At 65.8% G+C, this 18028-nt stretch overlaps 1 protein-coding gene across 4 annotated transcripts; it reads left to right on the top strand.

The window, feature by feature from the left end:
- The first annotated feature begins 1954 nt into the window (after nucleotides 1–1954).
- Nucleotides 1955–16211, top strand: CHID1 (chitinase domain containing 1). Of its 4 annotated transcripts, XM_037039165.1 has the most exons (15): nucleotides 1955–2059; nucleotides 2220–2337; nucleotides 2509–3463; nucleotides 5656–5811; nucleotides 6270–6419; nucleotides 6645–6777; nucleotides 7833–7877; nucleotides 8550–8656; nucleotides 8918–8979; nucleotides 9815–9907; nucleotides 12242–12343; nucleotides 12791–12946; nucleotides 15660–15740; nucleotides 15815–15857; nucleotides 16033–16211. In XM_037039165.1, exons 3-15 carry the CDS (start codon nucleotides 3290–3292, stop codon nucleotides 16129–16131), a joined length of 1401 nt encoding a protein of 466 aa, XP_036895060.1. In that variant the 5' UTR covers nucleotides 1955–2059; nucleotides 2220–2337; nucleotides 2509–3289; the 3' UTR covers nucleotides 16132–16211. The 4 variants fall into 4 exon arrangements, with proteins under 4 accessions (XP_036895060.1, XP_036895062.1, XP_036895061.1 ...); XM_037039167.1 differs by lacking the exon at nucleotides 2509–3463 and having other exon boundaries at nucleotides 16033–16131; XM_037039164.1 differs by lacking the exon at nucleotides 2220–2337 and having other exon boundaries at nucleotides 1968–2059; nucleotides 16033–16131.
- Nucleotides 16212–18028: the final 1817 nt, after the last annotated feature.

The following is an 18028-nucleotide window of genomic DNA, read 5'->3' as shown; positions in this document are numbered from 1 at the left end:
GTAAATTAAGCATTTTCAACATTTCAAAAGGAATTTATAAATTAGGTATCTCTTACTTCCTTCTCAGGTACTTCAGCTCGACTGAATGGACCGTAAAATCTCAATGCTTGAAGAACTCCCGTACTCAACAGATTCCCTTTTTAAGTGCGGGAACCCCTGTTGTCTTAAGTGTTCCCACTCGTTCTGGTTTCACCTAGCATACGAATGCTGACACTTGGGTCCTGGGTCTCCTCAGCTGTCCTGCGCCTCATTCTAAATCTTCCTGTGGCTGAAAGATGTGCACACACTCCAAGGAGCCAGGTTTCCCTCTGTGGTCCTCGGCACCGGCCATGGCAACTGGGAGGCTGACAGCTTTGTCAGGACCCCAGAATTCTGTCCAGTGGGGCCTCTGCAGGGGGGCCAGTGTCCGGCTCCCTGCCCCGCCTGCCCACCTGCTCTTGGGGTCTTGCCCAGAGTGGACACTAAGTGGACTTTACAATTCTTCAGCTCCAAAGACCCCTGCAGTCAATGGCACCCCAAAGTAACTGGTACGTTTCTCACTGAGATCCGTGATCTTGCTGGGGTCTCCCTGGCACCCACAGGGCCGTGCCATTCGGCAGACCATTAACACAGCCTGCTGGGAACTGTTCCAGAGCTCTGCCTGACTCGAGGTTGTGCCTCAGAGCTTAGCTAGCCGGGTGCCAGGAACACAGAGCTGCCCAGGGACACTCGACAGTTGGGACAGGACAGGCACCAGCACACACACCAGCCCCACCCGCACTCTGGGAAGACTGGCAGGAAATGTGGGGAAGAGAAAGAAGACACGATTAGGAAGAAAGAGAACAAAGTTCGGTTCAGGGAGAAGCCTGTCAGGCAGCTGGAAAGAGGAAACCACTGAGCAACAATCCCGGCAATAGCGGGGCAGGGGCAGGGTGGGGACTGGCTGTGTGGGTTTCAGCAGGAAACTGCTGGNAGGGGGGGGGGGGGGGGGGGGGGGGGGGGGGGGGGGGGCGGTCTGCCCATTTACATCAAGTGATTAAAACTGCTGGCCACGTGTGCCATCCCAGAAGCTCGGCTGCTCTTGCTGGGGGCTGAGAGGGGTTCTGTTTTCACTTGCAAGAAGGTGCCATTGTCACTGGAGGCGAACACAAGTACAGCGCTGGGTCTCGGGCACGTGGGATTTTCATGTCCCTGCTCCAAACACCGTGTAGGCACCACTAGCCCATGGATGGTGACCCAAGACGAGGGCTGAGTTGCACTCACCCAGGGAGATGTGGGGGACGGCGCGGGAGGGCTAGGTTGAGGGGCGGCCACTAGCAGGGTAGGAGAAAAGCCTGGAGAGGCGATTTCCGCATCAGAGAAAGAAGAACTTGGAAGCCGGCGAGGTCAGTCCCGCGCGGTCCCCTCTGCTACACGCCCCAGCCAGGCTGAGGATCTGGAGCCTTAGGCGCTCCCTGGTGGTCACACGTGGCTGCATCCCTGAGGTCCCACAAAGCGCCCAGGCTTCCAAGGAGCGCGTGCGCTGGGGAGGCAAGGAACCCCCTCCCGCACACGCCCCGGTGCCCACGAGGAGACCGCGACACCCCCGGGAACCCCGCCTTCACCCGGCAAGGCTGTCGTGCTCCCGGGAGAGCCTGAGACCCGCGGAACGCGCGGCACAGCGGCGCTCAACACACCACAGAGGACGCGTGGTCCGCGCGCCGCCTGGCTGTCCCGTCCTCCAGTCCCCGGGCCCTCGCCCCCCTTCGAATCCAGCCCCCAGGGGACCTTTGAGTCTCCAGGGTCAAGCCCCTTGGCTCCCCTCCCAGCCCGTAGCCTGACCCCGCCCCTCATCCCGGCTCCTCCCCTTCGGCCCGCCCCTCGGCCCTACTCCAGGCCCCGCCTTATTTCATTTCAGGCTCCTCCCTTCGGCCCGGTCCCTAGGCCCCGCCCCAGCGTGCAGTGCGCGTCGGCGGCGACGCGAAACTGGTGTGACACCGGCTGGACAGGCGCGGGCGTCCTGGGGCGGGACTTCCGGCGGCTCTGGCGAGCGTCTTCCGACCGTGCGCGAGGTGGTCCGGCTGGCCACCGGGACATGAAGGTGAGCCCCACGGCGGCCGGCCGGGGTGGTGTCGGCGCCCGCGTCTCGGCGTTGCGCCCCCTCCGCGCATGGCCTCGGCCCCCTTCCGTGCAATGGGCGCGCGGCGGCGCGAAGCCGCGCGGTGTGAGAGCGGGCATGGACGGGAGGGCTGTCTGTGCAGGAGGACGTGGGCGGCGTGCGGGCGCGGACACGAGCCGCAGCTCATCGAGCGTGGACCCGTGAGAACGAGCGCGTGCGAATAAGACCCTGAGTGGGAGCAGCACGGCCTAGTGTGACAGGTGGCTGTCAGCGGTTGGTGAGACCGGGAGGGTGGTGGCCACCCTGTCCCCAGGGGCTACGGTCCCCGTGCTGCTTGGGGTGCACTGGGCGGGACCCCACCTCGCTCAGCCCCTAGCCTTGAAAGGGTAGACTGCACACCGGCGGATGACTCGCCGCCCCTCGCTTCCCAGGTCACCAGAGCTGAGCCCAGAGGGGTCCGGGGACAGTGGGTGGTGGCACAGCCGGACCTCTGCTGGACTCCTGTTTCCATTGCCCTGTCTTTAGCACAGTGGCCACGGGTCCTCCGCCCGCCTCCTCAGCCTGAGGGCATGACGACAGGACCTGCTGGGTGTGGAGAGCCGCCTGCTGCAGCCCGCGGTCATAAATGTCCCAGCGGGCTGCGGTCCTGCCTGCAGGTGCCTTCACCCCTCCCCGCAGGAACCCAGTTGGCTCCAGAATTTGCGCTCAAAGACGAGAACTGGGATGAACGACAACACACTTGCTGTTCTGTTACCGCCAACCGCCAAAGTCGGCTCAGGGTCCAGCCTGGTGTCAGTGACAGACACTCGGGGCACCTCATTCAGCATTTCTCTCAAACGCCACAGCACTGAATAGCGAGGCCACCTGGACTGGTGAAAGCGGGTGTGTGAAAGTGCCATAGAAGAGACACGGTCAGAGAGCGTCACAGAGCAGAGGCTCCGCTCAGCACCTTCCCTGTACTCTCACCTGCTCCCACTGCGAGTGGGTGTGAACCCAGTGTGTGGGTGTGTGAACCCCACTGTGGTCAGCACTCTTACTGTCGGATTCGATGAGAAACACTTGAACATCACCACGGGGACTCACTGTCCTTCAGTCACATACGTGGCTCAACCAACCGTCCCAGGAGCTTGGAGCCTCAGATGGCTGGCTCCTGGCTGCCACACTCACAATGGGTCTGCGGCCCCGCCCCCTGCAGCCCTCTGCTGTGGGTGTATGAGGACTACTAGGGGACCGCAAGTGCGCGTGGTCACCACACACTGCACTCCCTTCCAGGGCCGTTCCACACAGAGGAGCTCATGGGGCGTGAGGACACGTTCTGACTTAACAGGATGCGTGAGCCCAGCAGTCAGCTCTGGCAGGACCGGGATGCCTTGGGCAGAGAAGCAGGTGGGGGTGGGCATATCCCCACAGTGCAAAGTGGGGAGCCATGGGAGGTGCTTAGATAGGGCACCCTCCGCAGGAGCACCCACACACCAGGCAGCCCACACGCTGGGTCCCCACCACCGAGTGCCAGGCAGGCAGTCGGTCTGGGAAGGCCCCTGCTGGTCAGGGAGCAGCCCAGAACTCCAAGTGCTGCTCCTTGCTGCCCGCTCGTCTGTGAGCTGTACCCCGACTCCGGGCACAGGGGCAGATGGTCAGCTCAGTGCCTGCCGGGGCTCAAGCTTAGTCTGGTCCTCCTTCCGTTGCTCCTCCTTCAGGCGCAGAAGCCAGCAGAGCCTGTGTTCCTCTAGTTTGACCCCATCTCCACCCTTTTCTTTCCTTCCCAATGGCATGAAATCAGAGGTCAAGGGCCAGGCAGAGGGATCTCTGTCCACTTGTGTGAGGACAGCAGGTGGGGTGGCAGGCTGTGGCCCGAGGGGGACGGGCGGGGCACGTCGAGCCCCCAGGTCACTGCTGTGTGAGCACCTTCAGCTCCATTTCTCATTCCTTTCCATCCCCGACAACCCACCGGCACCACAGAGCCGAGGGGAGGCTTGCAGTCCTGGAGGGTGCCTGGCAGAGTGGGCCGCCCTCTCATCGCTTCGCATGGCTCCTGCCAGCAGGTCCCTCTTGTGTGCACAGCCCTCAGTTCAGTCACATGTGGGAGCGCTTTGTTCGGGGCTCTCCTGCTTCCTGGTGGCTGGGCTGCCCAGAGCTGGCCCCTCACAGCTTGGTGGCTGCAGCTTCGGTCTGACCAGGGAAGCAACAGATAATTCGGGACAGCCTGCCCCTGCCGTGGCCAGAGACTGCACCCTCAGGGCCCTTCCCAGACCTGGGGCTGTGCCCACGAAGGCGTCTCACTGCTGGCCAACGTGCTCTGCACACCTGCACGTTCACGTCCCCTCCAGGATGACAGCCAGGCGGCGGTACCTGCGGCTTAGCTGCCCACAGAGAGACCAGGAGGTGGAATGGGGGAGGGGTCTAAAGACGGACTGCAGGAGGAGCCAAAACCCAGGGTGAGGAGGCAGAAAATGCAGGGGACCCACGGAGGACCCGGCATGACCCGCAGTCTGACAGCTGGTCCAGGTGTCGTTCCACGTCCCCCCTTCCGTGCTGTCTTCTGTGGGCAGATGGGGGAGTTTCGAATAAAGCTGGGACCGTGCCAAGTGAGTGCCTGTCCTAACATTTGTGCAGCCAGGTCCAGTGCATCCTGCCCATCCAAGCGCCTGTCCCTGTCCCCAGGGGAGGAGGCACAGGTCCTTCTCTGCCACAGACATCTTCCTGTGTCTGCTACGTGGGTGTGGAAGTTCCAAACAGTGGGAGCTGTGCGAGAGGAACTGTGTTGGGGAGCATAAGATCTGTGGGTGGGTTGTCTCCCAGAAACAGCTTAGGAAGGTGCCGTCCGGAGGGCAGGGGGCGGGGTTGGGGGCTCGCAGCTGCTTCCGTCTCTCCAGTCCTCTCTCTAAGGTGGGCGGAGATGCCACCTTACTTCCCCGTCCACTCCCAGTTTCTGCGGCAGCCGAGGTGCCGCCTCCGGGGCTCAGGCTGTCTGTGTGTTACCCCTCTTCACATCCCTAGCTCTGTTTGCAGTGGGGCATCTTTTCTTGATTGGTAAGAGTTCTTGGTGCACCAGGCACAGGCAATGCGTAGCCACTCACTGCTGGGTCTGCTCTGTGTGCTCTTTCTGGTTGATTCTCTGTATTAGCTTTGTTTTCTAAACAAAAGCATCCCGTAATGCAGTAAGCTCTGTCGATGTTTCCCTCAGGCACCTCGGTCCCAGCAGTGGCCGGAGCCCGCTCACTTGGGTCCTCTCCGGCCTCCCTCGCCGCCCGGTTCACTGCAGGGAAGCCCTTGAGGCAGGCCTTCCTTGGGTCTATGGAGAAGGAAGAGCCTGAGTTCTCCTGGCGGGCTGGCCCTGGTCAGCGTGGCCCTGGGGCAGCGGGGGAGGCGGGGAAGCCCTTCCTGCTCTCGTGAGAGAAACCAGGGCCGCACTGATGGGAGCTGGGGCCACTGGGGCTGGTCCAGAGCAGGGCTGTGTTCTGGGCCAGTGCCCAGCCCAGTGCCACCAGCCCTCAGGCTCCGCTCTGACAAGGCCCCCAGTCGCCAGAGGGGCTGCCCCATGCTGCTGCTGGCCTCCACGGGCTCTGCCTTCTCTGCAGGCCCCGGACCCTGCCCGTGACCACCCCGCCTGTGACCTGCCCGCCATGAAGGCGCTCCTGCATGTGCTCTGGCTTGCTCTGGCCTGCGGCTCTGCCCACACCACCCTGTCGAAGTCGGACGCCAAGAAGTCTGCCTCCAAGACGCTGCAGGAGAAGGTCAGGGTGGTCTGGGACTGGCCAAAAGGCTGACCGTTGCACCTTCTTCCTGCCCCCTGGGGCCCCATGCTCACTCGGCCTGGGAGCCAGCAGGCTGGAGCCTTGGCCCAGTGCTCCAGCTGAACAGCCGCAAAGGGAGCAGCCTCTGGCACTGGGGCCTGCGGCTCTGCCTGTGCCTGGCCCCGGCTTCTCTCGGGACCTGCTTTCTGCTTCTTTCAACACCAGCTCTCATCCCGCCTGGTGGAGTTCTGTGACAACCACAGGGCTCCGTGCCTGGGGCATGTCTGGCAGAGCGTGTCCTCAGGGGCGGCCAGCTCCTTGGGGAGCGCCCTGCCCTGCCATCTCCTGGCCAACAGCACCATGAGAGGCCCGCCCAGCCCCTGGCTGGACGGAGAGGACCCCTGTTCTGCCTTCTGCCGCGGACACTGCGGGCCTCCTCCCTGTGCCTGTCATTTCAGACTCAGTTCTCAGAGGTGCCGGTACAGGACCGGGGTCTGGTGGTGATGGACCCCCGAGCCGAGGACGTGGTGCTCGAGCATCGCAGCTACTGCTCAGCGAAGGCCCGGGACCGACACTTTGCTGGGGATGTCCTGGGCTATGTCACCCCAGTAAGCTGGACCCAGGGGGCAGGGGCAGGGGTGGTCCCAAGGGCACGGCCACAACTGGGGGGTCTGCAGCCTCAGCTCCCCAGGCAACCGCCACAGTGGGGGTGCAGGGGAAATGCTCAGGGGTCCTGGGGTCCCCCGGGGCTCATCTGCCTGGTGCAGCTGGGCCTGCAGTGCCCCCGGCCCCAGCTGCACGTGGGCTCACCTGGCCTTTCTGTCCTCTGCCAGTGGAACAGCCACGGCTACGACATCGCCAAGGTCTTCGGGGGAAAGTTCACGCAGATCTCGCCTGTGTGGCTGCAGCTGAGGAGGCGTGGCCGTGAGATGTTCGAGGTCACAGGCCTCCATGACGTGGACCAAGGTTCTCACCGCCTGTTGGCGTGTCCCTGGGCCCAAGGGGTGTGAGAAAGTGAGCATGTGAGAGGTTGGGTGTGAGTGTGACCATTGCCCATGTCGACCGGCACCCCCATCAGTTGCCCTCGGTGGCTCGCTCGTGGTGTCCTGGAGCCGGGTCTCGGGGAGGGCTGCTCGGTGTCTCTGAGAGCGGAGTCTGAGACGGCAGGCACGGGGTGGAGGGGGCCAGTGTCCGCGGCAGAAGGCAGAACCGGTGCGGGGGTCCTCTCCGTTGAGCCAGGGGCTGGGCGGGGTCCCTCACGGTGCTGCCGGCCGGGAGGCAGCAGGGCAGGGCCCTCCCCAAGGAGCTGGCCACCCCTGAAGGCATGCTCTGCCTCCCTGGGCTCGTCCGGCCCACTCGGCGCTGTGGCCGTCACAGAACCAGCCGAGGCAGGTCCAGGGAGGAGCAAGGGCCCAGCCATCCTGACAGCGCATTTTTGGGNGGGCCAGTGTCCGCGGCAGAAGGCAGAACCGGTGCAGGGGTCCTCTCCGTTCAGCCAGGGGCTGGGCGGGGTCCCTCACGGTGCTGCCGGCCGGGAGGCAGCAGGGCAGGGCCCTCCCCAAGGAGCTGGCCACCCCTGAAGGCATGCTCTGCCTCCCTGGGCTCGTCCGGCCCACTCGGCGCTGTGGCCGTCACAGAACCAGCCGAGGCAGGTCCAGGGAGGAGCAAGGGCCCAGCCATCCTGACAGCGCATTTTTGGGCCTGCGCCTGAGTTTACATGTCTGTCCCCCTTTGGGGTCCTGAAAGGACGCATGTGTAAGCCGATTGTAAAGTTTCGAGACCCAGAGCAGCTCCCTGGCATCAGGAGGGCAGCTCGGACCCTGGCCCTCCAGATGCCCCTCAGCCAAGAAACAGCACGGGGCTCGGAGCCGCCCTGGCCCACACGCTGTGCCGGTGGCGGAGGGTCCTGGGTCCTCTGCGTCGGCCTCCCCTTCGCTCTCCCGCATGCAGCTGAGCGTTTTCCTCCCTGTAGTGAGTGAGGACCTGGGTCCCTGAGCCGAGTGTCCTCTTCCCGTCCGCAGGGTGGATGCGTGCCGTCAGGAAGCAGGCCAAGGGCCTGCGCATAGGTGAGTCTAGGGCGTCGGGCAGTCAGGGCGGCCGGCACAAGGGTTGGAGGCCCTGGCTTCTGTGGCCTCCTTGCGCGAGGGTGAGGGGTCCCAGGGTCTTCTCCATGCCCACGGGTAGCTCTGCAATGGCACAGAGAGGAGGCCAGCCCCCAGCCTGGCATTCGTGGCCCTTGGTCACCTCTGGCCCGCCTGCCCACCCAGGCCAATGCCCCCTTCACCAGTTTCTTCATTCACTCAGCGAGCTCTTATCGTGGGCCTGAGGGTCCAGTCTGAGAGGGACGCCAGCCCTGCCCACCCTGGAGCTCCCAGCTGGCGAGGGAGGGCAGTGTCCCAAAGTGTCGTGGGGTCAGCAGGGTCTGGGAGAGACAGCCAGGGAGGGTCCTAGACTTGCAGTTGGCCTTGATGGGGAGCCGTGGAGTCAGGTCCGGGAGGAAGATGGTCCAGCAGGAGCCAGGCAGCGGAGAGCCGGAAGACCGGGCGCTGGGCAGCCGGGTCAGTCAGCACCTCTGTCCTTCCCCGGCCGACCAGGGGCCCTTTCCGGGCCACACGTTGCTGGGGTGACTGCACCGGGGCCTAGCTGCGTGGTCACTCTGCTCTGGGGGCCGACGGCCGCCTCATGGGTGGAGCAGAGCACAGGAGGGTCACAGCACCCACTCGGGCCCGTCCCCCCAGTGCCTCGGCTCCTGTTTGAGGACTGGACTCACGAGGACTTCCGGAGTGTCTGGGACAGCGAGGACGAGATAGAGGAGCTCAGCAAGACAATGGTCCAGGTCGCCAAGGTGAGGCCTGGTGCTCCACGGGTGACACCCGCAGGCGTCCCCAGGGCAGGGGCCCTCCGGCGGATGACGCCTAGCTGTCTAGTGTGGGGCTGCAGGTTGGGGCACCCCTCCAGCCCCAGGGGTTGGGGAGCCCTGGCCACCCCGCGTGGAGAGGCACTTCCATGCCTGTGGCATGGCCCTCAAGCTGTGACCTTCCTGGAAGGGCGAGGGAGTCTGCCGCCCAGCCCTCCCTCTGACGGGTCGCCTGCCTGGCCCTTTCAGAACCAGCACTTTGACGGCTTTGTGGTGGAGGCCTGGAGCCAGCTGCTGAGCCAGGAGCGAGCGTGAGTGGGCTTGGGCGGCGCCACGGGCAGGCTGGCTCACCAGCAGGAGGCACTGCCGAGCAGCAGGGCCTCCTGGGAACCTGGGGAGGGGCTGGCCTGGCCGCCCAAGTTCTGTGTCCACCCTTCCGTGTGCGTTCTCAGCAGCGCTCCCCGGGCCAGAGTGCCAGGCGAGAGTTGCCTGCCACAGGGACCACCCCCAGTCTGGCAGGGACGTGGGGGTCGGCCCCACAGAAGATGCAGGAGGGACGCAGCTGCACAGAGTGGTGGTGCCACCCACAGGCCATCACTGAGGGTGGCAGCGGGGTCTGGAGCGGAATGGGCTGGCCCTCCCTTCAGGCCTGGAGGAATCCCCATGGGGCCCCAGGTCTGAGGCCCACCCCCCCTGCCTGCCTCCGCAGGGTGCTGGGCCGGGCTCCAGGCCGCCTCCTCGGGGCAGGTGGGTGGGACATGGGGAAAGAGACCCCCCCACCTGAGGCCCAGAGGCGGGCATGCCAAGGGCCCTCCACCCTGTGTGTTGGGTGCAGGGGCCCCTGCCTCCCTGTGCCTGGACCCCCAAGCCCGCAGGTGATCCTGTAAGGGCCCCATCCACTCCCGCCCTGAAGCCTGGTCTGGGGGTTGGACGGAGACATCAAGGGCCCAGCGCTGGGCTGCTGCGAGGCCAGGTCTCCAGATGGCCCCATGCTCTGTGTCCACTCGGCCTGGCCCCACTAAGATGGTGCATGGGAGGTCCTGGGGCACCAGGAGGGTCAGCTGGCAGACCGCTGAGTGGCTGGTGCCCACAGGGCAGAAAGTGCTGGGAAGGGGAGCCAGCCTGACCCCCTCCGTGTCTTCACAGGGGTCTCATCCACATGCTCACCCACATGGCCGAGGCGCTGCACCAGGCCCAGCTGGTGGTCATCCTGGTCATCCCGCCAGCCGTCACCCCCGGGTAAGGGCTGCACTCGCTAGGGGCTGGGGACCTGAGGCCACAGGCAGAGGCCGCGCCCCTGCACCCACACATGTGAAGCCGTGCTGGAAGCCCCCACGTTGAGGAGCGGAGCCTGTTAGGCGGATTCCACTCACTCAGGCGTGGCCCTGGAGCTCCACAGCCAAGTCTGCACCCGCCATGGGAGCTCAGGAGTCCCGCCCCCCTTCAAGGGCTCTTCCAGAACCTGTGGGATGGTTGGCGGGAGGCAGGGGTGGCAGGGCCCAGGCAGTCTGGCTGCTGTGTCCACTCTGGCCAGGGCACAGCGTGAGGGCCCAGGGCAGGGCAGCAGGGCAGTGACAGGGAGGGGCCCCAGAGTCCCTGAAGGGGCCAGAACGGGCACCTCCGGCCAGTGACCTGTGTTGGGAGTGTTCACAGGTTAACAGACTCGCACAAAAGACTCAGCTGATGCTCCCAGGGGACCTGCAGGCCCCCCAGCAGCCGCCTTGGAGCAAGTGCCATTCCTGGGACAGTGTGCCTGGCTGGCCGCCCTCCCAGCCCCATAGTGCCCACCGCAGGTCACCGGGGTCCCTTTGCACGACCTGGACAGCAGCCTCCTGCCCGACTTCCCTCTCTGGACGGGTGGGCCGCAGCTGGAGGAAGGCAGGCGGCAGGCGCCCCAGGCCCGGGCTCTCCTTGTTTCCCGGGGGTTTCAGGGACAGCTTCTCGGGCAGGGACTCTGCCCTCAGCCCCTCCCTGGCACAGGCCTTCCACTCACAGGGGGCCTCGTAGCTTCCAGCGAGTGCGGAGGGCGGGTGGACTGGCCTCGAGTGTGTGTTGGGGGGGTGGACGCCCTGGCAGGACCAGCCTCTGGTCCCCACAGGGCCCTGTCCAGCCGTCACCCGCTCTGCCCCAGCCTTTGTGCCCAGCTCCCGGCACCGGAGCGAGAGTGTGAGCTAGGGTCAGCCCGCCCCTCACCCTGCAGCCACCCAAAGAGGAAGCTCCCCTCCTTGAGGCCGTCTGGGGGTGCCAGGAGTGGGGACCACGGCCACTGGGGCTGCGGGCGGGGTGCCCCCGGGCCAGCCCCTCCCAGCAACCAGGTGTGTGTGCCTGGGGGTTGGGGCGCACCCGCCCCCGGGGCGCCTCTCTCGGGGAGTCTGCAGCGGGATCCACCCCACAGCCTGTGCTCTGGGAGGGGTCTGTGTGCAGGGGTGTGGTGTCTGGGGTCCTCCCAACAGTGCTGTTGAGCCCTGTCCCCAAGGTCGCAGCCCATGCTGCACACAGCCACTGCTGTCCTCCTGCCCAGATGGGGGTTTGGCTCAGCCTCTCGCAACGCCGGAGAGGCCAGCGTGCAGCGCGGCTGCCTGGTCTGCGAGAGCCCTGGCTGTCCTCGTGGTCTGGCCCGGCGTGTCTCCAGTGGCCACAGCTCCCGGGCCCCCGACGGCCGGCTGGTCCAGCCTTGGGTTGTCCTGTGACAGGGCCTCAGCCCCCCCTGCTGTCCCTCTGCGCTGGCCACCCTGGGTTTCCCCTGGTTTCCAGCAGGCAGGTGCTCGTGGTCAGCAGGCTCCGTCTGTGGTGCCCTCTGCGTGGAGACCCGCTCCCACTCACCTGGGGGCACAGGTCATCCGTGGGCAGGGGGCAGGCATGGAGGTGGCGGTAGGTGCAGCAGGGCAGGGGTCGCAGCTGATGGTCCCCTCCCACCCCCGTGTGGCAGGTAGGCTCATGCCTAGCAGAGCAGCCAGGGAGGAGCAGATAAGAGCTGGCAGGGGGCCAGGGTGACTGGGCAGGCCCTCCACCCTGCAGGCGGCCTCCACAGGCTAGGTGAGGCCCAGGCCAGTGACCGTGGACAGAGGGGCGTCGGCCTGGAGGGGCGACCCAGGACAACACTTGGGGTTCCCCACCTGGTAGGCAGGGTTTCAGCCTCGAGCGAGGCGGGGAGCGGGAGGTGGGGGGAGGGTAGAGCCATGTGAACAGGGCCACAGAGGGTTTAAGGACAGGCAAGGCACTCATCACCTGGCAAGGTGGGGTCAAGACCATCCCCAGGCCCAGGGATGATGTCCGGTTGGGGTGATGGAGGAAGGAGGTGCCCACCATGTGAGATGCAGCTGGGGGCAGTGAGTTGGGGCTCTTTGGCAGACAAGGCCCTAGAGACGACCCAGGGGACTGTGTGTGCCCCCCACCCCCACTTGTGGAGTGTGGCACTGACCTGACTGCCCGCCTTCGTCCCCTCTGATGAGAGTTGAGTCATTTCCAGGGTCGGACCCAGGCCCGCCTGGAGATCGCGTGTGGGCTGGGGGCACCAACCGAGAGGCCAGCAGGCTGTGTGAGGGTCCCGGGGGCCACACTTGTCTTGTGCAGGACCGACCAGCTGGGCATGTTCACGCACAAGGAGCTGGAGCAGCTGGGCCCTGTGCTGGACGGATTCAGCCTCATGACCTACGACTACCCGACCGCACAGCAGTGAGTGTGGGGCTGGGCCCTGCCCACTGCAGCCTGTGCGCAGGTGCCCACCGCCAGTGGGCCAGACGCTCAGGACCCAGGGCCCTGTCATCTTCCCGGGGCCCACTGTGGGCCCTGCACCACGCAGCCTTTTCCTGTTGGGGGCCTGTGGGGGGTGGCAGCAGGCAGCCTCTGCAGGAATACCTCCAGGGAGTGGCGGCCACAGGCAGTGGGTCTGCCCTGTCGCCAGGGAGACAGTGTCCTGCTGCCTGTCCCGACCCCGGGCCTCAGCCCAAGCTGCTCCCGTGGCGGCCCCAGTGGGACAGGTGTGGTGGACAAGGGAGACCCACCATCAGCTGCCCCTTACTTGCCGCCACGTGCACAGACTCTGCCCCCGCCTGGGGGCCCCCGGCAGATGGTCTGAGGCCTCTGCCTGCCGCTGACACCCACCCCTCCCTCACCCTGCAGGCCGGGCCCCAACGCGCCGCTGTCCTGGGTGCGAGCCTGTGTCCAGGTCCTGGACCCCAAATCCAAGTGGCGGAGCAAGATCCTCCTGGGGCTCAACTTCTATGGCATGGACTACTCAGCCTCCAGGGATGCCCGCGAGCCTGTTGTTGGGACCAGGTGAGCTGGGGACCCCACCATGCAAGGCAGCCTCCTGTGCTGTCCCCTCCCCTTACGCCCTCATGCCAATGGGTCTGCGTGTCTCCCGGAGGTGATGGACAGAGCAGGTGAGAAGCCCTGGCAGGTCTGACCACTTGCTAGGTACCAGTGGGCGCAGCCCCCCTGAGCCTCAAGGCGGGGGGATTGCCCCAGCACTGCCGCACTGGGGTACCTCTAGCACTTCCTACCATCAGCGGGTCAGGGGACCGCCTTCGAAAGGTGAGCAGCACATGGGCCAGGCCTGGTCAGGACCCCACAAACCCCTGGAGGCACTTGTCACGTGGACCCCGACTTCCTTCCACTCAAAGGACAGCGCCCCGCCTTGCCGTGCAGCTCTGCGAGTTCTGTGCCCTCAAACCTGCAGCCCTGGCCTGTGCCCCAACTGGGAATCGAACCAGCGACCTTTAGCTTTGTAGGATGACGCCCACCCCACTGAGCCACGCTGGTCAGGGCTGTTTAGCTTTATTTTCCTTCTTTTTGGAAGGTCTTTTTGCTAGATGTGGAGTCCCAGGTTGCCAGCTCTTCCCTAGTCCTTCCAGCCTCTCACTCTGTCATCTTCCTGCTACGGCGTCTGGCAAGACGTGTGCAGGCGGCCCCAGCCATGCATTTTATCGGGTGCGGAGAGGTTATGGCTGGTTTCTCCAAGCATTTCTAGTGCCTGCCTTGCTCTCATCCCCCGCAGGCCCTGGAGTGTGCACCAGTCAGGGTGGCGGGCCCGTCCTCAGCCTGCTGAGGTGCACGGCGCTTTCTCCAGCCCTTCTTCTCTCTGCCCTCTCTCTGGTCTTTGTCCCTGTCTTCATGTGAGTGGCAGCTTCCTGCCATGTCACCGGCTCTTGACCCACCAGGTTTTTCCCCCGCCACCACTGGCCCGGTGCTGGGGGTGGTCTTCCTTTGCCATCCGCATCGCCCGTCATGTCTGCACTGTGGTGGCTCCTTCCTGTGGTCCTGTCACCTCCCCGCTGTAGGCCTGTGTTCAGGGCCGGGCACCATTTTGCCAAAGGGGGCAACACCTGACCAGGTGCCAGTGCCATTTGTCCCTGGGAGACCACGTGAGCCGCCGCCTGGCCCCAGGCCTGGCCCCGGCGGCGGGCAGTGTGTCCAGAGACTGCTGCCACCCTGCCATCCTCTGGGGTTGGAGGCCGTGTCTGTCTGGCCATCCCTCAGGTCGGCTGCTGTGTGCACTGCCCTCCCCTGCCGCAGCCTTGGCCGGAAGGCCCCTCTCCCGTAGCCCTGCTCTGTCCCCACATGCCTGGCCTGCAGGAGGTGGGCGTGGGGTTGCTGGCCTTGAAGGACCACCCATCTTAGCTCGGGCCACCACACAAACACTTCAGACGCTGTCCCCATCCTGGGGACTGGAGTCCGAGACCAGGTGTCACAGGGCTGGTCCCCCTGGAGGCCACTCTCCTGGGCGTGCAGACGGCCGTCCCCTCTCAGGGTCCCCCCACGGTCCCTCTGTGTGTGTCTGTGTCCTGCCCTCTGACCCCACTGGTGGGATCAGGTGAGGAAAGGCACCGGGCGGCCCAGGGGCTGCAGGAGGGAGCTCTGATCGTGAAGGCATGTGCATGTACTCCCGTGTGCGTGTTGAGGGGTGTGCACGGTTCACACGCACACACTGGCAGCCCCTCCCCCCCGCAGGGACCCTCCCTCTGCTGTCCCCTCCTGCATGTGCCCCTCACAGGCACCCACTGCAGTGGGTCTGAGGGAAGCAAGGGGTGCAGAGAGGGGCTGGAGGTGGGGCTGGCCGTGTGTTGGGGACCGGCGGCCCAGCCCCTGCTGCCCCGCCCAGCCCCCCCCCCTCCCCGTGGCAGGAGCAGGCGCCGCAGCCGAGCAGGCCCTCCCTGGGGGCCAGAGTCGTTGGTGCCGGAGCGGGCAGTGCTGACACAGTAGGACCATCGTTCCTGCCCAGCAAGGGCGGTTGGGGGTCGCCGCCCACCTGGGTCCTGCAGAGGGCCGAGGGGGCCTGGGCCAAGCAGTTGGGCCATGATAGGCAGTCAGGGCTGGCTCAAGGCCTTTGGAGTGGGCCTGGGTCACGTCTGTGCCTTGGACTTCAGGGGCTCTCCCCGCCTGGCTGAGAGCCCCAGGAGCCGCCCTTGCCCCGCCCTTCCCTAGTCCAGGGGCCACGCCCTCCGTGGTACTCAGGGCAGGGTTCCTCTCTGAGAGAGGCTGAGAGCCTGGTCCTGAAGCCTGGGCCCCCAACAAGGTTTGAGCGCCACGTGGCCACCTCCCTGGGGTCTGCGTGGAGTGGGTGCAGGGCTGTAGGGTCAGGAGGGACGTCCCCGCCCTCCAGGTACACCTGGAAAGGGCGCTGCGGCCCCCCAGGACCTCTGCACAGCCAGGGCCGCACACAGCCAGGGACGTGGCCGGTTGACCAGTCACTGCTCGGGGAAGGACATGCCGGGAGGGGTGATAGGTGGGGCTGCAAGCCCAGGGAGCCCCTCGAGATCCTTGAGCCCATGCCAGGATGTCGGAGCTCCCTCCTCACGTCTCCATTCCCTGGGCCGCGCCTCCCGCCTCCCCCTGGCACCCTTTGCCTTCATCCTTTTCGCCTCTGGCTAGCCTTGCCTGGCCATGACAGCCACAGGGAGGTGTCTGGGCGCCCTGGGCAAGACCTCCTGAGGGGCTGGGGTGCCTGAGGGCACCGGTGGCTCCCGAACCCCCACCCCGGCCCCTCCAGGTACATCCAGATGCTGAAGGAGCACAGGCCCCGGATGGTGTGGGACAGCCAGGCCGCAGAGCACTTCCTTGAGTACAAGAAGTGAGCATGCCCTGTGGGGGGGGGGCGGGGGGGGGACCAGAGGCAGGAAGCCAACGCCCCACTGTCCTTTGCAGAAGCCGAGGAGGGAGGCACATCCTCTTCTACCCAACTCTGAAGGTGCGTGCGTCCCCACCATGACCCTGCCCTCAGGGAGGCTGAGCTGGGCCGAGGGGTCAGTGTGTGGTCTGACCTGCTGCCCTCTGGGGCCGAGGACCTCAGCCCTGAGCGGTGCTGGGGCTGCCGGGGACAGGGGCGGTGAGAGGCGGGGGCTGATGGTGCTCTCTGCCCGTAGTCCGTGCAGGTGCGGCTGGAGTTGGCCAGGGAGCTGGGCGTCGGGCTGTCCATCTGGGAGCTGGGCCAGGGCCTGGACTACTTCTACGACCTGCTCTAGGCCTGGCCCTGGGGCGGCCTCAACTCGGAAGCGACAGGTGACTTGTGGGCGTGCGAAATACAGACTCTTCCCCGTCTCCATGGCTGTGTCTGCCTCAATCCCTGGGTGGGGATCGCCAGGCCCAGGGACCCCCACCTCCTTGGCAGTGATGTAAGGAGAGCACCCTCTGGTGGGGGGCACCCTGAGAACACAGTCCCCACCCCACGTGGGTTGGAGGCTTTGGGAGGACCCAGGCTCACCAGTGCCTGGACTCCTGGAAGTGGTGGCTGTGCCTTGTCCTCCGGCCACCCACTCGGACCCTCCTGCCTGCCTGGGAGCCCTCCAGGTCCCGCAGAGCAGGGTGGGGGCCACTGCAGAGACCCACCTCAGTGAGGCCAGACCTGCCGAGGGGCTGGGCCCATGGGCACCGAGGCTCTGCGGTCGCTGTGGACGGACAGCACAACAGCCAGTTCCACCACCCGTTCCGTGGTGCAGCCGAACTCCCGGGATGAAACATGGAAACAGCATGTGAGGAGGCGAAGCCCAGCCGGTCCCTCAGCAAGAGGCTCCTCACCCCACTGCCCAGCAAGTGCCCTCAGCTGGGGGCGCTGCCCTCGAGCTGTGTGTAACCACACCCCAACTCTGGCTCCTCTGAAGCACTTGGGGTCCTAAGTCGGCAGTCCTGCGGCAGAGGCCATGTCCCCGTTCGCTGTGGGACACGGAAGGGGGTGGGTATCTGTCCCTGGGGGTCAGAACCTGGCCACGCCCACTGGAGATGCCCTGAGAGAGGACCACCCACTTGGCCTGGGTGGAGGGGCAGCCTCGAGGCTCCCCACTTCTACCAGGCCCTGCGAACTGTCGTCCCCCCCATCCATGCCGGTGCCCTGGGGCTGCCTCCAGCCAGGCCTGCTGTTCAGTGAAGTGGAGCAACCCACGGGTCCTGGGAAATGGGCCGCCTCCCAGATCGGGTGGGGCTGGCCCTGAATGAAGGGACAGGTGGGGGGTGAGGTGGGGCCCTTGTGAGAAGCCAGCGTGTGCTGCCTTGAGTGTGTGCACGCGCCTGCCCATGTGCAGGCCAGCCGCTGACCAGCTCGTCCTCTGAGCCCAGACTGGTGGCCCTGGGTGGCCCCAGCTTCCAAGGCCTGGGCAGGATGGTAGGGAGCGGGAAGTGCTGGGTTGGAGGTGCCTGCGAGTCCACGGGAGTCGGGGCAGTGTGACCGGGGTGCTGGTGGGAATGGAGCCAGGTCGGTGACAAGACACTGGGTATGCAAGGGGGGCTCCTTGACTTGGGGTTTGGGAAATGGGGACCAGTGAAGGGGGTGGGGAATTGAGAGGCGTCCTGGGGCTAGACACCTGAGGGCAGCACGTGGGGAGACAAGTGCGCCAGGCACTGTGTGGGGCTGGTGCTGGAGGCCGGGCTGCCGCCCCCGTGGGGCCCCAGTGGGACCCCCGTACTGCCTCAGACCGTGGGCTGAGGCCAGACGCCGAGCGGCACCTGTGTGTGAGTCCCCGGGGGGAGCCCTGGGTCTGGGCCCCGGGTGGTGGGCACTGGCGGCGGTCACTCCTCACCTGTTGTTTGCCGCTGCCATGTGGAGACGGCTTCCAGTGCCAAGCATGTCCCAGGACCTACCTGTGTGTTGGTTTAGGGCTGAATCCAGGGGCGTCGAGGGGGATGGGCACTGGGCAGGGGGGCCAGCCAGAGTCGGGAGAAGACAGATGCAGGTGGGAGGGTGGACCCAGGCAGGTCAGGGAGACTCCGGGGGTCCGGAGCCCCTCCAGGCGCTAGTCCCCTTCTGATGGCGGGGGTCCATGACCACAGGGGTTGGCCTAGGCGTGGTCCGCCCATGGGGGGTCAGGGCCAGGACAAACAGAGGTGGGGACTGCTGCCCACATACTTTATTAAGATGCACTGGGGGGG

This window comes from Sturnira hondurensis, unplaced genomic scaffold, assembly GCF_014824575.4.
Source record: "Sturnira hondurensis isolate 20B ecotype Veracruz unplaced genomic scaffold, ASM1482457v3 Scaffold0025325, whole genome shotgun sequence".
In the NCBI taxonomy this organism is placed as follows: Eukaryota; Metazoa; Chordata; class Mammalia; order Chiroptera; family Phyllostomidae; genus Sturnira; species Sturnira hondurensis.
This window is presented reverse-complemented; position numbering and strand designations above follow the sequence as displayed.